The sequence below is a fragment of the Ctenocephalides felis genome, unplaced genomic scaffold (assembly GCF_003426905.1).
Source record: "Ctenocephalides felis isolate EL2017-DRISC unplaced genomic scaffold, ASM342690v1 CF-g0.4_SCAFFOLD_03571, whole genome shotgun sequence".
Lineage (NCBI taxonomy): Eukaryota > Metazoa > Arthropoda > Insecta > Siphonaptera > Pulicidae > Ctenocephalides > Ctenocephalides felis.
Genome location: NW_020539725.1, coordinates 39,530,525 through 39,551,888, shown reverse-complemented (window position 1 = coordinate 39,551,888; position 21,364 = coordinate 39,530,525). Strand labels below are relative to the sequence as shown.

Here is a 21,364-nt window from a genome sequence, read left to right as displayed (position 1 = left end):
GTTAGTTGCGTAGAAACGAAATATCAAAGCGCGTTAGCGCCGCGTCGCAATCTAACGGATAAGCATCGGTACGGAACCCATAGAAATATGAACAAAATTTATACTTATTATTAAAATATCTATAAAATGTCTGATAATTTGATGTGCATATGTCTAATGATTATTTTTGTCCGCCAAATGGCTTATTTTTACTTTTTTTATTGGATCTCAGAAACTGCGAGATCTGCCTTACAAAAAATTTCGTCACTTGTTGTTACAAATAAAATGTTTTTGAGTTATTTATATCATATGGTCTGTTTTCTCAAAAACTGAATACTTGGCTCTTTTTGCCCCGTATCTTTCGAACGGCTAAACCTGCCTTTACCAAAAACTAATAAGCACGTCTTCTTCTTAATACAAATCGAATGTTTTTTGAATTATTTAAATGGTTGATCCGTGTTCCGAAAATCGTCAACGAAAATTTGTATCGGCACCCTCACACATGCATCAATTTTATTAAAGCTATGCCAAAATGTTCAGAAACCTTTGAAACCCAAAAATTAATAAAAAATAAATATTTTAAAAAAATATTAAACTTATTTTATGTATTTAAAATTATTTTTAACAGATTTGTTTTTGATTTTTGTGAAATTTGGTTTTGACCATACCAGCAGATGGACATTAGAATTATATTGATTATGTTTTATACTAAGTTTTAAGTAACGAATTGTAAATAATTTATTAAATCATTACCCTCCTAATTAATCTTATGACATTATCATTTTTGAAATTCTAATAAGTCCTGCGATTTCTATCAACGCACCTTTCTTTTATTGTCTTATTAAAACTTTTAGTCGCATATGTGTGGTTATCACGTACCTGTTTTTCTATGATATACGATAAGTGTCACAGTTTCGCGTGGTTTCTAGCCACTTTAAAGTCAATATAAGGCAAATAAAATTGATATTATTGAATCCGAATCGTTGAAAGTTATAATCAATTTAATGTGTAACAAAAACTAAATATTATCCAGCCATAATTTCGAACAATGGCATTCTTGAGATGCGAGATGTAGTGAATGCGCATTAACACATTTATAGCAATTCGTTTTGATGATTTTGTGTAATGATTATTAATTATCTATAAGAGAGTCTGTGTACTCAGTCAGTAGAGCAATTTTATTGACAATGGCTTTGAAATATGTACTACCATTATAATGAAACTTTCATGTGTATTCATAGGTTTGTAGACACACCAAGTCGAGTAAATTTGAGTGAATGAGGTAGGTCGAGTAAATTTGAGTGAATGAGGTAGGTCATTCACAGTTCATAAATTTATTACAACTTGTTGATATAATTGTAATATATTTCTATTGTGCATATTTAGTTTTTCTGACGAATAAGATTTTTGAAGTAAAACTTCTTTAGACGCGTAGGGTGTAAATCTGTACAAATGCAACTTAAATTTTGATTTAATGAAAAATGCCTGAATCAGAAGAATATTTTGCCCTGTTACTTAGAATTTATTTCTATATTATTCGTAGTTTCTATAAATCTTTGAAGTTATTGAAATGGAATATATTTTTAGACAAAACAGATTTTACAGCTGTTCAAAGAATGAGATTATATCGCCCGCGAAAAAGTAAAAAAATTAATATCAGTCAATGAATGCATGTTAATTTTAATTACATGAAGTTCTCCAAACACAATTAATACATGATAAGTGAAGTTGCGAAAACAATATTTGTTTAGGCGTTGTTTAACATAAGCCACTATGTGAACGAATATTATAGAAGTTATTAATCAGCAATTACTTTATTTCTCTAATAAAGGTTCATTTCTAAATGCTAATTACAATGACAAACCGATCATGTCATATTTGAAGTATGACTTTAATTACATTGTTTTTAAATATTATACATATTTTTAATGCTATTATAAATATATAATTCATAATTAATCATTATATAAATGTGTATAATAGTTGACACTGAAAAATATGTGCATCACGAGTGTTACCATATTAGTAATAATAAACATTATTCAAAATTGTTATATGATGTATTTATTTTTACTTAAATGCCATCTTGTACAGTAGCAAATAAGTTCTACTTCAATCGCGTGTGAACCTTACGCGCAAACTTTTTTTTATAGAGTATTACTCATGAACAACCCTTTATAAGTTCTTCAGTTCAACATTTGTAATTTTGGCCCAGCGGTGGCGTAATCAGTTCGACTAGCATAAACTCTTCCCTGGTTTACTGGTTTAGTGGTTCGATCTCATCCACCATGGCCAAATCCAACATCAGCCAACTTTTATGTTAATTTTCACTAGATCATAGATCTCAAGGGAAAATCGACCCTATCTTAAATTAATGTTGTTAATCTCTTCATTCTAAATATCACTTTTTAATATATTTGTCACATATTACAATAGTGTCCCTCAAAATTCGCGGATAATTTTGAAACTCCTCCAGAATTAATATTCTTCCAGCATATGCAAAAAACATTCGTACATCTCTTTATAAACTTTTGTTACAATTCGCAACTTTCGAACTTACATTCTTTGTTACTTTTTTAATATTCTTCTATACCACTAACTTTCCGATTGGCAATTTTATACAAAAGAAAGTATAATCATTTATTAGCAATTCTGGTAACATCCACCGATTCGTACGCGTAAAAGTTTGAAGTTTACCTCACAGAGGACAAATACATCGTAAATAACTCGGGCTGAATCCTGATGAGGTCATTATGCAAAATGTCGAAACATATGGACGGCGTGAAAGAGTACTTTTCTAGAAAACGAAAGTGAGACGTGTTTCGATTTTCGATTTTTGCCTTCATTATGCACGCATAATTTACCATTGCAATGCCCGAGAGAATGTACATTAGTAGACGATTGTCACAATACAAATCGATTTTTGTTTATTGTTTTAACGACTTTTTTTTATTAACTGAGGTAGACAACTTACACGAAAATAATTCTTTATTTTGATATTACTTAACAGATTTACTTTTGATATTACTTAATTATAAATATTTATTTATCATATTTTAACAGCCATCAGAACTTTGCGTCTTATAAGCTGTGCTGAAACTTTTCCTTGCGTCATATTTTTAGATCCATATTTGATCCATATTATTCAATTTAGAGCAGAAAAGCCCGGAAAGGGGTGTTTTTACTTGGAAATATGTTTAAGACCTATATTCCCACGTGCAAATTGATATCGCTACTGCTCGATATCAGGATTATAAAAATTTTGAACTAAACTTTTAAATTGTTTGAAAGTAAAACGTTCAATCTTTGAGAAATATTTTCTCATACTATTCTATAACTTCAAAATTGCACTATTTATACAAGTCTACTCCTATTTGGCCCTACCTCAAATGTGTTTGACAAAGTAATTATTCTAAATTATAGTACAATTATTGAAGTTCACATACTAGAGAAAAGAGTGAGAACCAAAGATCTTAAACTATTAAATAAATGAAAAGAATTTTTTTATATTTTTAAAACGTTAGATGGTTTTTGGGTTTTACTAGGTGAAATTATATGATGCAGGTTATTTTTTATAGTTTCTACAAAAGGTGTTTTTGTACGTGTTTTTGTTTTATTATATTGGCTATGAAGGTGACAATCTTCATGGCATTGAGCTTTTATACGAGATGGTTGCTATCTGCGGTAGGAAGGGGGTAGCGGATAGTTTAATGCGGACTAACTTCTAAAAGTAAAGTTCGCGAAATATGTTATAAACATATGTTTAATAAATAATAAATAAATATATCTTCGTTCATTATAACAAATCAATGAATGTAATAGCTGCAACAAATATATAATATACAAACATATCAGTGTATATACAGTGCAGAGCTACAAGGGTTAAATTATAACCCAACAACCTGAGTTATCGAAAGAGAGTTTTAATGAATTTCATAACTACGTAACGCACATACAAAAGGTTTTGAAACAAATTCAAATTATTACCTCAGGAAAATTATTCCCTCAGGCAAAAAAGCATTTTTGAAAATACAAATTCTATAATATTATATAAAAAACATTAGATACTTCTATGAATCAAATTTGTAATCAACTTCTAATTTTTGGTCAAATCTGTTTTTAAATGTACAAAATATATTTCAAAACCGTATTATTAACTTCCCGTAGGGCAAGTTATAGTAATCGCAAAAAAATCGAAAATGAAAATTTTTGCATTTCTCGACGTTTCAAAGGTTTCTGAATATTTTGGCATACCTTAGAAAAAATGGATGTGTGTGTGTGAGTGTGTGTGTGTGTGTGTGTGTGTGTGCGTGTGTGTATGTATGTGCGGATACAAATTTTCGTCGACGATTTCGGGAACACCGATCAACCGATTTGAATAATTCAAAAAACATTCGATTCGTATTAATAAGAAGACGTGCTGATTAGTTTTTGGCGAAGTCAGGTCTAGCCGCTCCGAAGATACGGGGCAAAAAGTGCCGAAAACGGTTACTCAGTTTTTAAGAGAGCGGAGCGTCCGATTTTAATAATTCAAAAAACATTTTACTTGTATTGACAAGGTGAATAATCGATCAAATTTTCATAAAGGCAGGTCTAGCGGTTTCGGAGATCTAATGAAAAAAGTAAAAAAAATGCCATTTGGCGGTCAAAAATGATCATTAGACATATGCACATCAAATTATCAGATATTTTATAGAAATTTTAACAATAAGTATAATTTTGGTTTACATTCCTTTGGGTTACGTACCAATGTTTACGCGTTAGACGGCGACGCGGCGCTTACGCAGTTTGATATTTCGTCTTTATGCAGTTAAAGCAGTACGATCGCTTTGAAAAAAAGTTTAGATCTTACAAAATATGTCAAAATAAAGAAAACATTTTTTCAAACATTTCAAAAAAAAAAATTTAAAAAAAAAATTAAAAAAAAATTATTTTTTTTAAAAAAAGTAATTTTTTGTCTAATTGTTTGTTAAAAATCTTATTTTTTCGAAGTAAATTTTTTTCAAAAATGTTAATCGTTTTTGAAAAAATAATAATTTTTGGTACGGGAAGTTCCAGCAATTTGCCTTAAGGCACGATGCCTTAATTGCCTTAAGACAGAATTCCACTTACAGCTAGTTTGAATTAAAAATAGTATTTATGAAAATAGGATCTATGCAATAATTTAATTCTAAAAATCACATCAGTTTTTGTTTAATTGTTGTTGTTCAATTTTTTTTTTTATTTTTTACCAAATGCGACTAGTTTTATTCATCACAACATTATTGATTTTGATTTATTCTCCTCATTGGCGCCTAGGAAATAATTTAGTATTCTACAATAATAAATATTTACATAATAATTTCACAAATATCTGCGCCTATTATTATAATGTAATACTCTGAAATGGATCAGAAATAGTCACATGCGCACCAGTACTACGCGGTTTGAATAAATCATTTCAATAAAACGTGCTGCAATATCGAAAAAAAAGAAAAATTATTTATAACTTTCCATTGATCTGTTTTTATAATGCTAGCATATTTTAAGATAGCATCTGTGTATAAAGATGATATTAATATTCTCTATAAGAAGACATTGATAAAATATTAATATTGTGCAGTTGTACTTATATAAGCAAAATGATATTATAAACGTTCTTATTCCGAAAATATATTTCTTTTAATTAAGAAATAAAGATTAGAAGCATATATTAAAAGTATCGTAATAATTTTTTTCTATTTATATATTATTTTCATATCTCAGTCAGACAGGGGTATTTGGTATGAGAGATAATTTTTTTTTTATTTCACATATTTTATTTCAAATAATAAATCTCAAAACAATCATTCATAATCAGAAACGTATTTAATTAAGCTAATTAGTCTAAAATTGTTCTGTTTATATAATATTTTATAATTAGTATAAAATTAGTCTGTTTATACTAAACTTAATAATAGGAATATGTAGTTAAAAGTTAATCTATACATTTTTTCATCTCTTCGTCAGATTTGGTATCACTATTAATTTTTCTTCGATAGAAGTATGTAGTAAATAGTAGCCTTTCTTCAATATTGAAGTTACATTTCCTTAAATATTTCATAATCGTGATTAATATCGTTTTTTGTTTTTGATAAAAATTATATATAAATTTTCTATAACTACTTAATTTATCGACATCAATAACATAATAAATTAGTTAACAATAGTGATATTGTTGATTACTTGAAATTTTTGATACTAATTTCTTTTTACCAGTAGTATACACCAACTTTCTTCGAGCAATAAAGCTCTGATTAATTGATCTTGAGAATGAATAAAAAAAACTGGATCATTATCTTTCGTGTGAAGTGAATTTCAAACAAAAACTATATGGATTTTGTCTCGATAGTTTTTTTTTAAATCACGGTTATATTTAAATGTTCGAGTTGTATATCTCAATTGACATGAAATTGTTTAGATACGTATAAATGTACGATAATTAATTCATATTTGATTCTGGTTTATGGTTATTTGGATAAAAGATGTACAGCATGTACTTGACTGTTTTTTAAGTAAATATTGGATTGGATTTTTAATGTTTATAACTAAATTTTATGAGATTGGTAATTCTTTCGGTTTCTATGTAATAATAACTGAATATTTGGTTCATATTGTAACTAGATTCAGAGATGTGGAATGTGAGAAAATGTAAAAAATCAAAATCAAATGCTTTTACAATATTATGTTACAAAATTTGTCTTTTGAACTTACTGATCTTATGCGGTAATTAAAGAAATAGAAAATTATTATTCACATTTTTATAAGAAGTTACTGATGTTTTAGACTTACAATTTCTATCTGAAAGCACGACATTAAGCAATGTCAACGAGTTTTCAATATTACTACTTATATTATTGTAAAATTGCACATTTGAAGATTATAGAAAGCCATTACATATGGACTTCATTGCCCATCTTATATACCTCAATGACTAAACATAATTTGTAAGCAGTTCAATAATTTAGAATGATCACATGCAGATAAATCATAATTAACGATAGTTATTTTGCATTATTTGTAACAAATTTAATTTAATTTTATTTTTCTTTTAGAAATTAAACCGTTTCGAATAAGTTCTGTTCAAATATTATATGTTAAAGACACATTTGCTACGACCAAATAATTAAAATAATTTATAAATGATTGGAAATTGGTTTATTGATTGTCTTATGTTTTTGCTCTCATCAGTATATTCTTGGACCCAAGATTTTAGTTATCTATCAATTTCATGATACTTCTTGTTTGTCTGAAATATATATCCTTTAAATTTAAAGTTGTTCTAACACCATAGGTAATTCTTTTTTTTATTTGCCATAACGAATCAAACAGGCCTTTTGTTTTATAATAAAACTTTAGCACGACTAGACAACCATGAGATTCGAAACTTTTTATGGTATACTTTTTTCCGTAAATCGAGCTCTGTTTTTCGTCATTGACAAAAATATATCATTTGCTATGCTATTTTTCCTTCTTAATTCAATTAGTTATGTACTTGTCATGCCAATTTATACACTAAATCTGTACCATATTAATGCTGTTTTTCTGCATCAAGATCATCGATTTTAGTTACATGGGAAAAAATAATCTAGATCATTTGCTTTTTATCACATAGTGTTTTACGAAGTTGCTCCAAAATTTCCTTTACTTTCATTTCAAGATCAATGTTTATTACTTCTACTGGTTTTTAAAGCTTAGAGCGATTTATGAGAGTACAAACTTAAATTGAATTTGAAAAAAAACTGGTGAATGATTGAGTAATTAATTGATTTGAGGAACCAGCCTCATTCATTCATTCCCGAATTTATATTACTACTGAAATTATATTTTTTATTATTAAAATCAGGTTTAAAGAGTTGATACACACTCTAAAGAGTTCCTTCAAAATAAGAAACGGGCTTCAAATATTTCATTTACATAATGTTTATGACTCTTTAAATTGTCACAAATTACTATCACGATAATCTTTATATTGTGTTATTTTTAAGAAAATTTAAATTTTTTCTACTAACTTCATATAAATATTTTTAAATGTTTTTGGTATGAGTCAAAAATAGCAAAAGCTAGAGAGCTAAAAATTATTATAAATATAATGTAATATATTTCACATGCATTTTTGGACTTCGCATCATTTGTACAATTTTTTTTGACAATTTAACTTTCGAGACCTTTTTTAGTCCAGTCCAATTCAACCTATAATTTGTTTAAAAGTTAGACTTCTTAAAATTTTATCAAACTTATAAAGTAATTTTTATCAGAAATACTAAATATAACAAATAGTTTAAATTTCTTTAAACCGTTAAATTTTAATTATTTATCATATTTTTGAGATTGAATAATATAGTGTCTATCACGCATTTGCTCCTACTTCTGATTTTTATTGCATATTTTATTATTATTACATATTTATTGACGATAAAATGTTGATTAAAATTGTTATGTCGTATTTTATATGAGTGTTTATTATGAATCGTGCCCTAAATTTTTAAACCAGATATTTTTTAATTTGAAATAGTCAGAAGTAAATTACCACAACGAAATTCCAGTTCGCAAATATAATAAAAAAATAGTTCATCTACATGAAACTGTTTTTATATATAAATAAAATGAATATCAATTTAGGGATATGTTTAAGAGCTTGCTCATATACACACATATACAAAGGACCATTAGGGTGGTCCTTAATATGGACATTTTCGAATTTCCTTGCTCCCAAGGGCTCAAATGGTTCCAAATTGATAAAAAAACAATTCGCTGAAAGTTTTAGCTCTTAATATTTTCTTTTAGAGCGCAATTCAATCAAAGTTTTGTATTGAAATAAAATGAAAATTTTTTCAAACATTTAGCAGTTTAGCAGAGTTGAATTTTCAATAAAAAATGACACGAATTTTTACTTTTAATTCATTTGTTGCTAAGTTATACCTACATTTTTTTTTTAATTTTTAAAATTTTCTCCATGCTATTTCCATACGAAGTTTGATTGAATTGCGCACTATCTAAAAGACAATATTAAGAGCTAAAACTTTCAGAAAATTGTTTTTCATCAATTTGGAATCAATTGAGCCCTTGGGAACAAAGAAATTCGAAAATGTCCATATTAAGGACCACCCAAATATAATATATATATATATATATATATATATTACATTAATAATGTAATTAATGTGGAAAATACTCACTACCTATAAGGAAAAACCAAGCAAAATATTAAGCAGGAAGATACAGTGATAAACGTACTCAATCGATTTTTAAAACAATATTTTAAGACTTATTTAAAAGTTATCCTTAAAGAAGACTTTGTTAGTCTTATATCGAATGAGCAAATCAGAAGATCTAAATTTAATATTATATTTGAAGTTATTGAATTCAGTAATGGTTCTACATTTGTACATTTGTACCAATATGAACTGAAATGAAGCAATCATTAAAACTATAAAAAAAACACGTTAAGACTAGAATTTTTACTATTCCGAATCATATAAAAAATATTGTAAAAAAATATCTATGTATTCCTAGGTCATTACGCTGAAATGAACAAATGAATAAAAAATGTAAAAAATATAAATAATACCTTCAATAGTCCCATAGTTGCTTCGATATTATTTATTCACAATAAAAACGTACCAAAAAGTTTGAACAATTTTATAACGAACTACACATCTTAAAACACAAATTTCTTAGTTCTTGTTTTACTTATTAAAAATAATAAGTTAAACAAACACTGCACTGAAAAATATCCTTGAACTTGTTAGAGCTTTTACACTAACTACTTCAGCGGAGCAATAAAGAAAAAATTAAAAAAAAACGATAAATCACATTAAAATATTCTTATACCATTTATTCAGATTTTTTTTAACTATTACTATTGTGTTGAATAATATTTTTTTCCGAATTAACCCTATGTTACCACTTCGGTGTGTGTCGGATAAATGCTGCAAAACCCAAAGACCATCTCGTATATATGAGCAATGACCCACATCAGCGTCTGATTGTTAGAACGTCTTCCATTTCTTTAGTTCGTATGACGCTATGGGACTCTTTCACACCTCACTGCCGTTCTTGAGTGGTGGATGTCAGGTGCTTACCTGTACCTGAGGATTTAAGGAAATCAATCAAAAATGTTTTTGAGAGCTACCCCTCAGAATTCCGTACCTGTCCAAAAATAAGTTCGAGGAATTGTGCTTTGTCATTTTAAATATTGAGAAATCTCTATAATATTATGGTTATATTACGCAAACTTAAAAAATAAATATTTAAATTAAATAATAATTTGAAACAGGAGCACATACAACACTTTACACTTTACTTTTCGACATCCAAAAAAAAAATAATAAATATATATATATATATATATATATATATATATATATTGCAATTTTATTTGCCAATTCTTGTCACAAATAAGGGCGTTTTCATATCAATAATTTCATTTCTGAATTTTACTATAAATTTTTTTTGATGGTCCAAGTTTTTAACTACCAAGTTTTTAATTTTGGATTTTGAAAGTTTTTATCATTGGAAGCATTACACCATCGATATTTTTGTCAAATGATATTTTTGCATACCAAAATTTTGGAGTTTTAAAAATATTGACTATGGAAATGTTTAACTATTTGCCATGTCAATCATTTATGTCTGACGATAAGAAGTTCTACATGAGCTTCGTCAGCCACAAATAATTTACATGGCAATTAACTTTTTAAATAGTTAAACATTTTCATATATATATTTTATATTTTTAATTACCTAAATTTTTAGTATGCAAAAATATCATTTGACAAAAATATCGATGGTCTAATGATTCCACGATATGAACGATATGAAGTTCTAAATGAGCCTTGTCAGACATGTAAATCCAGGAATTTTGTCAAAAAAATTATTTTTTATATACAATAAATTTTCTTGATACTTTTTTTACCTAAATTATCTAATAAAGTAAGCGTAGCCCATTTGAATCTTACACATGCCATCGAAATATTTTTCTACCTAATTTCTAAGAATTTCTAAGAATAACTTAATTATTGAAATATTAACTAATTTTTATTACAACGTGGTTAATTAAATAATATTCGTATAATTTATCTAATACAGAATTTTATTTTTTGCCTAATTTTATATATTTTCTTGTGAAGTATATATGTTTTACGTAGTCAGTATTATATAGCCATTTTTACTCCATTGCATTTAAAATTATATTAGCAAAATTTATGATTTTGAATTATTTCTAAAAATAAAAAAAATCTAATATTTTCTATTCACATTATTATTTCCCTAAATAACTTGGATTTATTGTGTAATTTTTATCATTATTCATTTAGTACTCCAGATTTTTTTTAAATAGAATTTATTATTATCTTCTTAATTAAAATATTTTAATTATCATTTTTTTTAGATATTGATTTTTTAAATATCATTCTGATTGCTTTGTCTGGATGCTAGACATTTCTTCTGGTTTATGATTCTATTGTCTGCGCTAGATCAAAGCATCAATCACCTTTAGGCAAACAACAATATGTCATAATTTTCTTCAACAGGTACGCAAGTTTTTATTTTGTAATGCATTTTATTATATTTTTTATTTTTATTATACGGTTATAAATGCTATTGGTTATATAATATTAGTATTAGTATCATCATTAGAGCGGGATGAATATTTTCATTTATTTTTTCATAGATACATCTAAATCTGGCGTTTTTATAAAGATTGGGGAATAGATTTTATTACAAATGTAATATCGCGGCGTGATCATAAATGACCATTCTAATAGCTTAGCTTATAATATCCTAATATTATATCAACTCCAAAACCAAAAATGAAACAAATTTTCTAATGACCTATTTGGTTGAAAACATCTTTTTGTTGGTAGTATACAACAAGATAGATGACATATTAAAACAAGCATAACTATAATCATTTTTACATAAATTATTGTGATCTCTTACTAAAATGTATCTGTATATACGACTATAAATTAAGTCAGCCTTAGCTATATTTTTAACTCAATATCTGCTCTCGTAATCAAAATATAAACATAAAATTTCGGCAATATTCGAATAAATATATCTCAAAGTCAAATATGTCAAAATGGTTTTGTAAAAATACATTCTGAATACAAAACCTTATATTCAATTCTATCACCTGTCATGTGTTGACTTGATCGAATAAAACAAAATGTAACGTTGAACAAACTATATCTGCTGGTGATATATTGACAGAAATATATATTTTTCTTGTACATGTTATAAAATAGATGATATATGAGCTAAATTTGCTGACGAAATTTTTTGTTGTGTAGTATTTCAACGGAAAATAATTACTATTTATTGTTAATTTTAACTAGCTATATAAAACATATTAAAAGAGATAATCCTTAACACTTTTCTTAATTTCTAGGCAGAACCCGATATCTTCCTACCATTTTTGCTGTACTATTATACTTTTATAGTTACATGTTACAGTTATATCGTTGTTATAGTTCAAATTTTTACTATAAATAATAAAATCATTTCATAAATATAGAAAATTTTTCGAAGATGTTTGCTTTAGAAGAAAATCCGATTTGCTAATTTTATGTTTTCTCGATGTTTCATGTCACTCTGAGTCGTTGAGACCCCAAACTTCGAAAAAGTATGTATGCTCGTTTCTTGGAGCCGATTATTGACCTTGATTCAAAGTTTGTTCAAAAAGCAATATTGTATTTATATGAAAATTAAATTTACAAAATTAGTTTGTATGATAGTAAAAATAATTAATTAAATTTTCTTTGGTAATGTTCAGTATCAAATTGAAAAGTTTCCAGATTTTCCAACAATGTTTAAGTAAAATATTGACATCTATTAGCAGTATTTTACGTTAAAACGTTTAAATGAAAATTTGTTGTGTAATATTATCCGTACAATCTTTATTCATTAGAACTTCTAATATTTGCTTAAAAGCTTTATGATGTTCAAAAATTGCTCCTAAAAGCTGCGTAAACCATTACGATTATGTTCAACGTTCATAATAAATACTTATCTACAAAGATTTTTTCTCTTTTTGTCTTATATTATCTGTGCTATATAATGTATTCGATTTCATATTATATCTTTTACTCTTCATTAAAATATAATTATTGAATGCCCTTAATCTAAATTATGTAAAATTAAAACAATTTGGTGTCTTTGCTTTTCTTATATTATTAAACTGTTAAAATTAATCAGGATATTTCACTTCTTACTAAAAACTATGTATCAAATTTGATTTGAGTTTAAGCATTTCATATAGGGACAGATTCTGCCGCATAATAGAAAAATGTTATGCAAGGCCAAGTTACGCTCCAATATCCATTCAATATGCTACTGAATCATACTGAATACTGTCAAAATGCCATGTATTTGCTGTACATTCAGGCAGTTTTACACATAAACTGCAACGCTACTCGTATGTTATGAAGCTGTGTCAGAAACATCCTGTTATCTAAGATCGTTTTTTGACATTGGTGCGGCTTCTAGGTTAGGTTTTCTACCTGATAACCTGAGAAATACGCCTGACTGCACACGAACTACATGGCTTCTATCAATTTTTAGTATGGAAAGTTCTTCATCACATCGCCTTACTATAATATTTTTCTATTATGCGGCAGAATCGGTTCCATAATTTAGTGAAGTAGGTTTCAACTTCTAATAAAAAATAATTTTTAATTTCTTACTTCTGTCGCATATATTATTTCAAAAATTCAAAGCAAACAAAATAATATAATATTTAGAGCAGTTACTCTTAACAATATTATAATAACTAACGATTTGAAAACGTATCTTAAGCAGCTTTTAATGTGTTGTTAAATCTCGAAATAATATTTTCAAAATAATATTGCACATCTATAAATTTTTGTGTCTATTAATATTTTTATTACATTTGTGAAACGCATTATCGTTTGACTAAAACATTTGTGTCGTTTATATTATGTTGAAAATAGTTGAATTTGTTTACAATGGAATATTTGTATTGAAGTTAAATTTGGGAAAATAACTAACTTACTGTCTAGATTATAATTTATGTGATATTTGCGATGTATTGATAAATATTTTGCTTAAAACATAAACAACGATTTGAATGCTATTCAAAAATAGATCCTAGTTTATTTACGATATTTTTTGCACGATTTTCCAATATTGGCTTGATTACTTCTACACAAATTTTATAAATTTTAAAATTAATAAAATTCAAGGAATTATTTTTTATTATTTGAATTTCTCAAGATAAAACTTAAGTTGAATACATCTAAGAACTTGTGAGACTTTCGACTTTTTTTATAAACTATTTGTTTTTTTTCGAGAATTCTTCTTTTTCATTATCTTTTAAAATGTACTCTGAAATATAATTTTTTTTCAACGTATGAGATTTAAACGATTTTCCTTATGCTGAATGATCAAAATAAAAAATCAACGAATCTACTGTAACATCTAGTATTTAAATTTCTTTAAATCCTTTGTATGTTTATTAAAAATCAGCACGAATTTTTAAAATAAAATAAAATACTTTTATTTTAAAAAAAAGTAGATACCAAATATTGTAAATAGTTTTACATTCCAAATAGGATTTGTTTGAGCTTTATTTGAACTTCAATTGATTGTTTACAATTATTCGAGGAAATCGTAGAGATTAAATAATACAATTTAAACATAAGTGCTTTCAAATAATTATATATTTTCAGTATAAAATTACAATTATAAGCTTCTTTACTTCAAATATACATACAAATTTTACACAACACAAGATAAAGTCATGATATAAAATAAATATTAATTTTACAACTGGATAACATATAAAAACTTATTATTACATTAATTTATAAACTTATATATATATATATATATATATATAATTTAAGTATTATTAAATATTTTGATCTCGAATCTGCGTATATTTGAACAAAATTGAAATATAGCCAAACACGTACTTGATTCTAATTTAGACTATTTATAAGGAAAATGCGTTGCAAATATTTAAGCAACATTAATTTAAATCATGGCAAATCGCCAACGAAAATTTCCTTGAGATCATTTATGACACGATCTCAGAAATAGCAATAAATGTCACAAAAATTAAATTAAATTTGATTCATTATATATAGAATTATAATTATATTTTATTTGATTTATTTCATGATATATTGAGTATTTATATAAAAACGACTAGACGTAAAAATATCTATAATATATATAACTTTCGCATTTTCTTTGTAAAAATATATAAAAATAGGCTAGTGTTAGATATGATAAATTTGGGGCAATAAGATTTTTGGTACGAGCACTAATCTTAAGAAAAAAATAATACAAATTTTAAAATTTTGCTATAGTTTGACCTATTATAAACCAATAAGTAATAGTTGTACTAAAGATTCTTTATATTTTTAATATGTTCTCATTGCACCCGTTTAATCTAGTTCAAGTTTTATAATACACAAACATCTTATAAATTTAAGTATAAAATCTAAAAATTATCACACAATAAACGCTAGTCTTTCAGAGTAAATAATATAACCCTTAAGACTTTGATTCTTAAATTAATGGTAATATCAACCACAAAATATTGGAAAAGAAAATCGTACCGCTAAATGTTTGCATATAGTTCCATGTCACCCAATTTTAAGCACCTTAATAAGAATTCTATAAATTTTTGAGGCATTCAATTTATAAATCAAATTTTCTATCGTTATTGAAATGTGTCAAAAATATAAGCTATTTTATTTTCTTATGATTTTTTATAAACTAAGTTTTTTCGACGTCCATATAAAAATCGAAGTACGTTTAAAATATAATGTTCATGATAGCATAATGAGGTATCTATACCCCTTTGAAAGTTCTGAAAATGATATCATAAGAAAGTTATTTTACAATATTTTTTTTTTAGTTTAAATTAAAATACCCTTAAAGATCCGTCGTCCTCATCATTCAAATAATTAACGTGGTTTGAAGCAGCGAATTCAGACCTTAACTTACACAAGTACACAATTGTGGTTGATATGTTCCAAGCCTTTGATGAAAAATTAACTTTTCTGTTTTCACCACAGACTCGGATTTTAGTATGATATAAAAACTATATACAAAACTAAATCTACATTTATTAAATAATATAAAACTGAGTTCTCATAATAATCAGACATCCAAGTCCCATTCTTCCTCTTCAAGTTCAGAAATCTTAACCTCAGGGAAAGTCAACTGCTTCAGTTTTCCATGAGCACGAGGTAAAAGCGGATTGTTCCTCAGGTCGATTTCGCGTAAAGATGGGGCGTTGCGCAATTTATCGGTGTCCACATCTGAAAATAAAAACAAAAATATTTTTTTATTATAATCTTTATTAATTTCCTGTAGGGTAAGTTATAGTAATTTCAAAAAAATTAAAAATGTACATTCTGAACATTTTGGTATACCTTAGAAAAAATGGATGTGTGTTTGATTGTGTGCGTGCGCGTGTGTGTGCGGATACAAATTTTCGTCGACGATTTCGCAAACAAGGATCAACCGATATTCTGAATAATTCAAATAACATTCGATTTTTAATGATAAGAAGACGTACTGATTAGTTTTTGGCAAAGGCAGGGCTAGCTGTTTCGGAAATACGGGGTGAAAAGTGCCAAAAATGGTCAGTTTTTCAGATAACGGAGCGTCCGATTTAAATAATTCAAAAACATTTTACTTGTATTGACGAAATGAACAACTGGTAAAATTTTTGTAAAGGTAGGTCCAGCGTCTCCGGATGCCCAATAAAAAAAATAACTAGTGGTGTTAACGTACCGCACCGAAACATTCGAGGAATATTAAATGTTTTCAAATAGATTATATTTAGCTCAGTATCTTCTAAATCGCTGCACCTGCCTTGCCAAAAACTAATCACCACTTCTTGTCATTACAAATTTAATATTTTTCAGATGATTCAAATCGGATCCTCTATTCTCTCAAAAACTCGATTTCTATTGTCTGCACTCTTTGCTCCCTGTCTCCGTAACGGCTGGACCTGCCTTTGCCAAAAAATAATTAGCACATCTCCCTATCAATAGGAATCGAATATTTTTTAAATCATTGAAATCGGTTGACCCGTGCGCCCGAAAACGTGAACGAAAAAATGCGGTCACATAAAACACACACACACGCATATACATTTTTTCTGAGGTATGTCAAAATGTTCAGAAACCTTCAAAACGTGGAGAAACGCAAAAATTCATTCTCGATTTTCGGCCCATTACTGCAACTACCTTACGGAAAGTTAAAAAATAATGCCATTTGGCGGTCAAAAATGAACATATGGACATATGTACATTGTAGTGTATAAAGATTATAACAATAAGTACAAATTTTGTTACAAATCAAGATATACAAAAAACACAAATTTTTCAAAAACGTCAAATTTTTTCAAAAATTTCAATATTTCTCAAAAATCTAATTTTTTCAAAGTTTTGCAAAGTTTTTTTTATAATAACGAATATTTTATTGATGCAGCAATGACGGATTAGGGTTATTTTCACTTGGAAACATATTGCTGTCTATACTTCCAAGTGAAAACTGTTGTCACTGCTGCTTGACAAGAGGGTGCTTAAATTATTATTACTCAATTATTAAGTTAACAGTTCAAAGGTCATATTTTATAAATCAAGAGGATTTATAAAAATATGACCTTACGTTTTGAAAAATATGCTTATTTGAATGAATGATGATGGTTTTGTTATAAATTAAACAATTTTAAATTATTACCATTTATCCAATAATTTTAAATAATGTAATTTATAAAAAAAAAATCATCATGATCAATTAATAATTAGTCATCCAATTAGTCATTATTAAAGTTCAAAATTTTAAGTTCTGAAATATACTTCCAATTTTAGATTTTATCCAAATAATGGCATATATACGAGTATATATGAATTTTTCCTACCGGCAATATGATTGTGATTTGCGTAAATCCTCGTCAATTTCGGAATTTTGAAGACAACATTTGGCAGTGCAATATAAGTGTTATGAGAAATATCCAGACGTTCCAAATTTCCAAGATCCACAAGTTCATCAGGAAGCTTTGCCATTTGATTGTGAGACAGATTCAAATCTGCAATACAATGATTAGGTTGATTCGCTTATCGACAATAATGAAATTATAATCTATTTATCTATTATTTATTACCTGTGATAAGATTAAAGTTTGTTGCGAATTTAGGCGGGATTTTCGTGATAACATTGCCGCTTAAATCGCAGGTTTTGAGCTCTGTATGACGCATCAGATGGTAGACGGCGTCTGGCACTTGCATCAGCTGACATTCTGAGAGATCTGGAATTTAAAAAAATGATTTATTGTCAAGTTTCTTGCAACATTCATTATATATATAAACATTGAACTTGAGTTTATATCATGCAGACAGCTAAGTCTTATACTGAAGATTAGCGTTCAAATAAATCTGTTATTTTAATACTAAATATTATTTACATTTCGCGGACATCGATTTTTTTAAACCTGACATAGCCCTTTGTCTGTTGTCATAAATCACATGGGAGTCGATTTGGTTGAAATATACATAAATAATATAAATATTTGTAGTCAATAATTTAGATTATAGACAATTTTCCACATTACTTATTATTTGATTCTAAAAGCTTATATATACTATATTATATAAGCTTATTGAGTTGTAAAAAATTGATTGCGAATTTAAAAAATAAAAATTTGAGTTGCTTAGTTCATGTTAAATCTAACTAGTAATAGTCATTTAAACAATTTTTTATCGTTTTTCAAAATTATTTTTTGTTCTATCTACGCATCAAAATCGCCATTGATGCGAATATACCAATTTTAAAAAGTTCAAATAATTGCATTGATTTTCAATTTTATTACATTTTTTTAAATATTGCTTTTAAGCATTTAAATGAGTTTTATATAAAATTTACCAAATTTAATTTATTAGTGTATTAGTATCAAAAGTTTAACGTTTTCTCCATATATCTGACATAATGAAACATATCAGTTTTGAAATAATTATATTACATTACCGCTATAATAATGATGCTGTATAAAACCACTAAGTATCAGTCATTAGTAATTGGATCATAATAATAGTCTACATAAAATTTTGCAATTTTGTTTTTTATACCTTGCATAAAAGTAATTGCTGTAATAATTACTTAAACTTTTTTGCGTTGAGCAATTAAATTAGTATGCGTTCTTAAGTAGTCCATTATTATTAATCGTAACGCTTTCATTAAATGCATTTGTATTAGTAATTAATAGCAAGGCTGGATGTCATTTTAAAACTAAATATACATATAATAAATTATACTTAATATATGATAATATTATATATAATATATTTGGTAATTTATTATTATTGAACCGTTTGCCCTCGAATTAAATTTGCAGATGGATATCGTACTAGGACAAAGAATGGACAAAGGGTCAAGTCTTTGATTTAAATTAATAGAGATAGCTTTCTTCAGTTTCGACTAAATAAATGCCATATTGACAAACAAGGTATGTAGATTTTCATCATATACAATTTTCTTGAAAAAATTTTTTTTAGAAAAATTTCGTTGAGTGTTCAAAAAAGTATTGGTATTTAGTGCCACAATTGATGGGTGCTGTTTTATCCTGTTTATAAGTTTTCTAATATATTTCTAACTAATAGTATATCTCAAACTAAACATGATTGAACTTAAATTATTAATATTTTATGACTATTTCTAACAAACTGAATACTTGTGTTCCCTACACAAATGTACAGAAGCTTCGCAAGAGATTATGATTAGAATCACTCAAGCACGCGGCAAAATTCTAAACTTTAATGCATTTTTATAATTCAATCGCGTATCATAGACCTATAATATCTTAGTATGTTATTTATGGAATCTATCGTTATACAAAGTTTCATCAGAATCGTCCAAAAATAAAAATCATCAGAACTGATCAATACGATTGCCAACCAATATCTTTCGAATAGTTTTTGAATATTTAAAATAGATTCAAAATTGTGGCCTAAAACGTAGATATTTTTTTTACATTTTTCTGCCAATTACAAAAAAATGGCCTAGCCGATCTTCGCAAGAAACCAACGATAGTCCTTCTAAAACAACGGTCGGTGAACTTTTTTAATCATTGCCCCAAAATATTTTTGTCTGTGTTGATATTACCCCCATGGCAAACAGAGATTTACGGATACGGACAACTAGTAACTACAGTAAATATAAATTAAAAATATATACTTTTTACCCCTAAAAAGACAATTTTCACCCCATTTGAGGTAATTTGCCCCGGTTCCCCGATTACTGTTCTAGAGATAAATCGAATGGCTTTTAAATTTCTGAACTTTGTGGCGGGAATAGCTCACTCAGTAGCGTTCTCGACTCATACGCTGGAGGAATACGGTTCGAATCTCCAGCAATACAAGAATTAAAAATATAAAAATATTAAAGTAGATTAAAAATTGTTAATTTGTAGTATACAAGAAAAAAAATGTATTGGTATTACTTCCAAATTAACAAATGAAAAAATATGTTTAGTTTAGAAGATGAGAACATATTGAGAAACAATAAGAATGAAAATTGAATGGAATTAAGGAAAGAAAATTGAATGGAAGATTAGGATATAAGAAGAGATAGTATATGTATGATGAATGTATAAAAAATATATATGTAAGAATTGTATAGAATATAATGAAAAAATAATATGAATAATGTAGGTGGCTAAAAATGCTGTAAAGCGGAGGTCAATAAAAATTAAAAAAAAAACTGAACTTTCTCCTGTTGTTTTTGAGAAAAGGTGAACTTAAGATCAAAAATCAAAATAAACAATAAGGTCAAAGGTCACACACATACTTTTTCCAAATTTGGTCTCATTCGATTCAAAATGACTTGAAACGAGAGAATAAAATTAGTAAATCGGATTTTTTCGCAAAAACATTAACATCTCCTTCGGTAAGTTAATTTTTAAAGATAATTGATTAACAGGTGTAAAACTAAATCTCAGTCTATATTTTAATGAAACTAAATCGCCCGACTAGACCTCAGACTATTTTTAGTAGATATTACGCACAGTTATGCAATTGTGAGTAAATTTTCACATAGTCTTTGTCAGAATCACGACTTCGCAAGGTGTAGAACGCAATGGGGAAACGCGTGGCGTGCATTGATATAATGTATTTATAATAATAAATTATTCATGACAGATATATTATACAACAGTTGTACGGCAGTGATTTTGTGTCATTTATGAATGAAAGTTTAAATGATCGATAGTAATTTACATCGATTTGATTACTTACTATAATAGGAAGTACAAGTTTTTTCTAAGGAAAGTATGAACATCATTAATTATTATTATAATGAATGCAAATCCATGACGAGAGATCAT

General features: G+C 27.1%; 2 protein-coding genes across 2 annotated transcripts in view; one reads left to right on the top strand and one right to left on the bottom strand.

Moving 5' to 3' along the window:
• LOC113384494 (UPF0669 protein C6orf120 homolog) overlaps nt 1-21,364 on the top strand; it is a 140,557-nt gene that overhangs the window by 60,784 nt on the left and 58,409 nt on the right. The gene's annotated exons all lie outside the window — the stretch shown is intronic.
• Nucleotides 15,177-21,364, bottom strand: part of LOC113384496 (leucine-rich repeat-containing protein 20-like) — a 31,544-nt gene continuing 25,356 nt past the window's right edge. The window contains exons 2-4 of the mRNA XM_026622212.1: nt 18,152-18,295; nt 17,909-18,076; nt 15,177-16,295 (exon numbers count right to left, since the gene is read on the bottom strand). Of these exons, the coding sequence (XP_026477997.1) occupies nt 16,135-16,295; nt 17,909-18,076; nt 18,152-18,295 (473 nt within the window). The 3' untranslated portion in view covers nt 15,177-16,134. The remainder of the gene's footprint in view (nt 16,296-17,908; nt 18,077-18,151; nt 18,296-21,364) is intronic.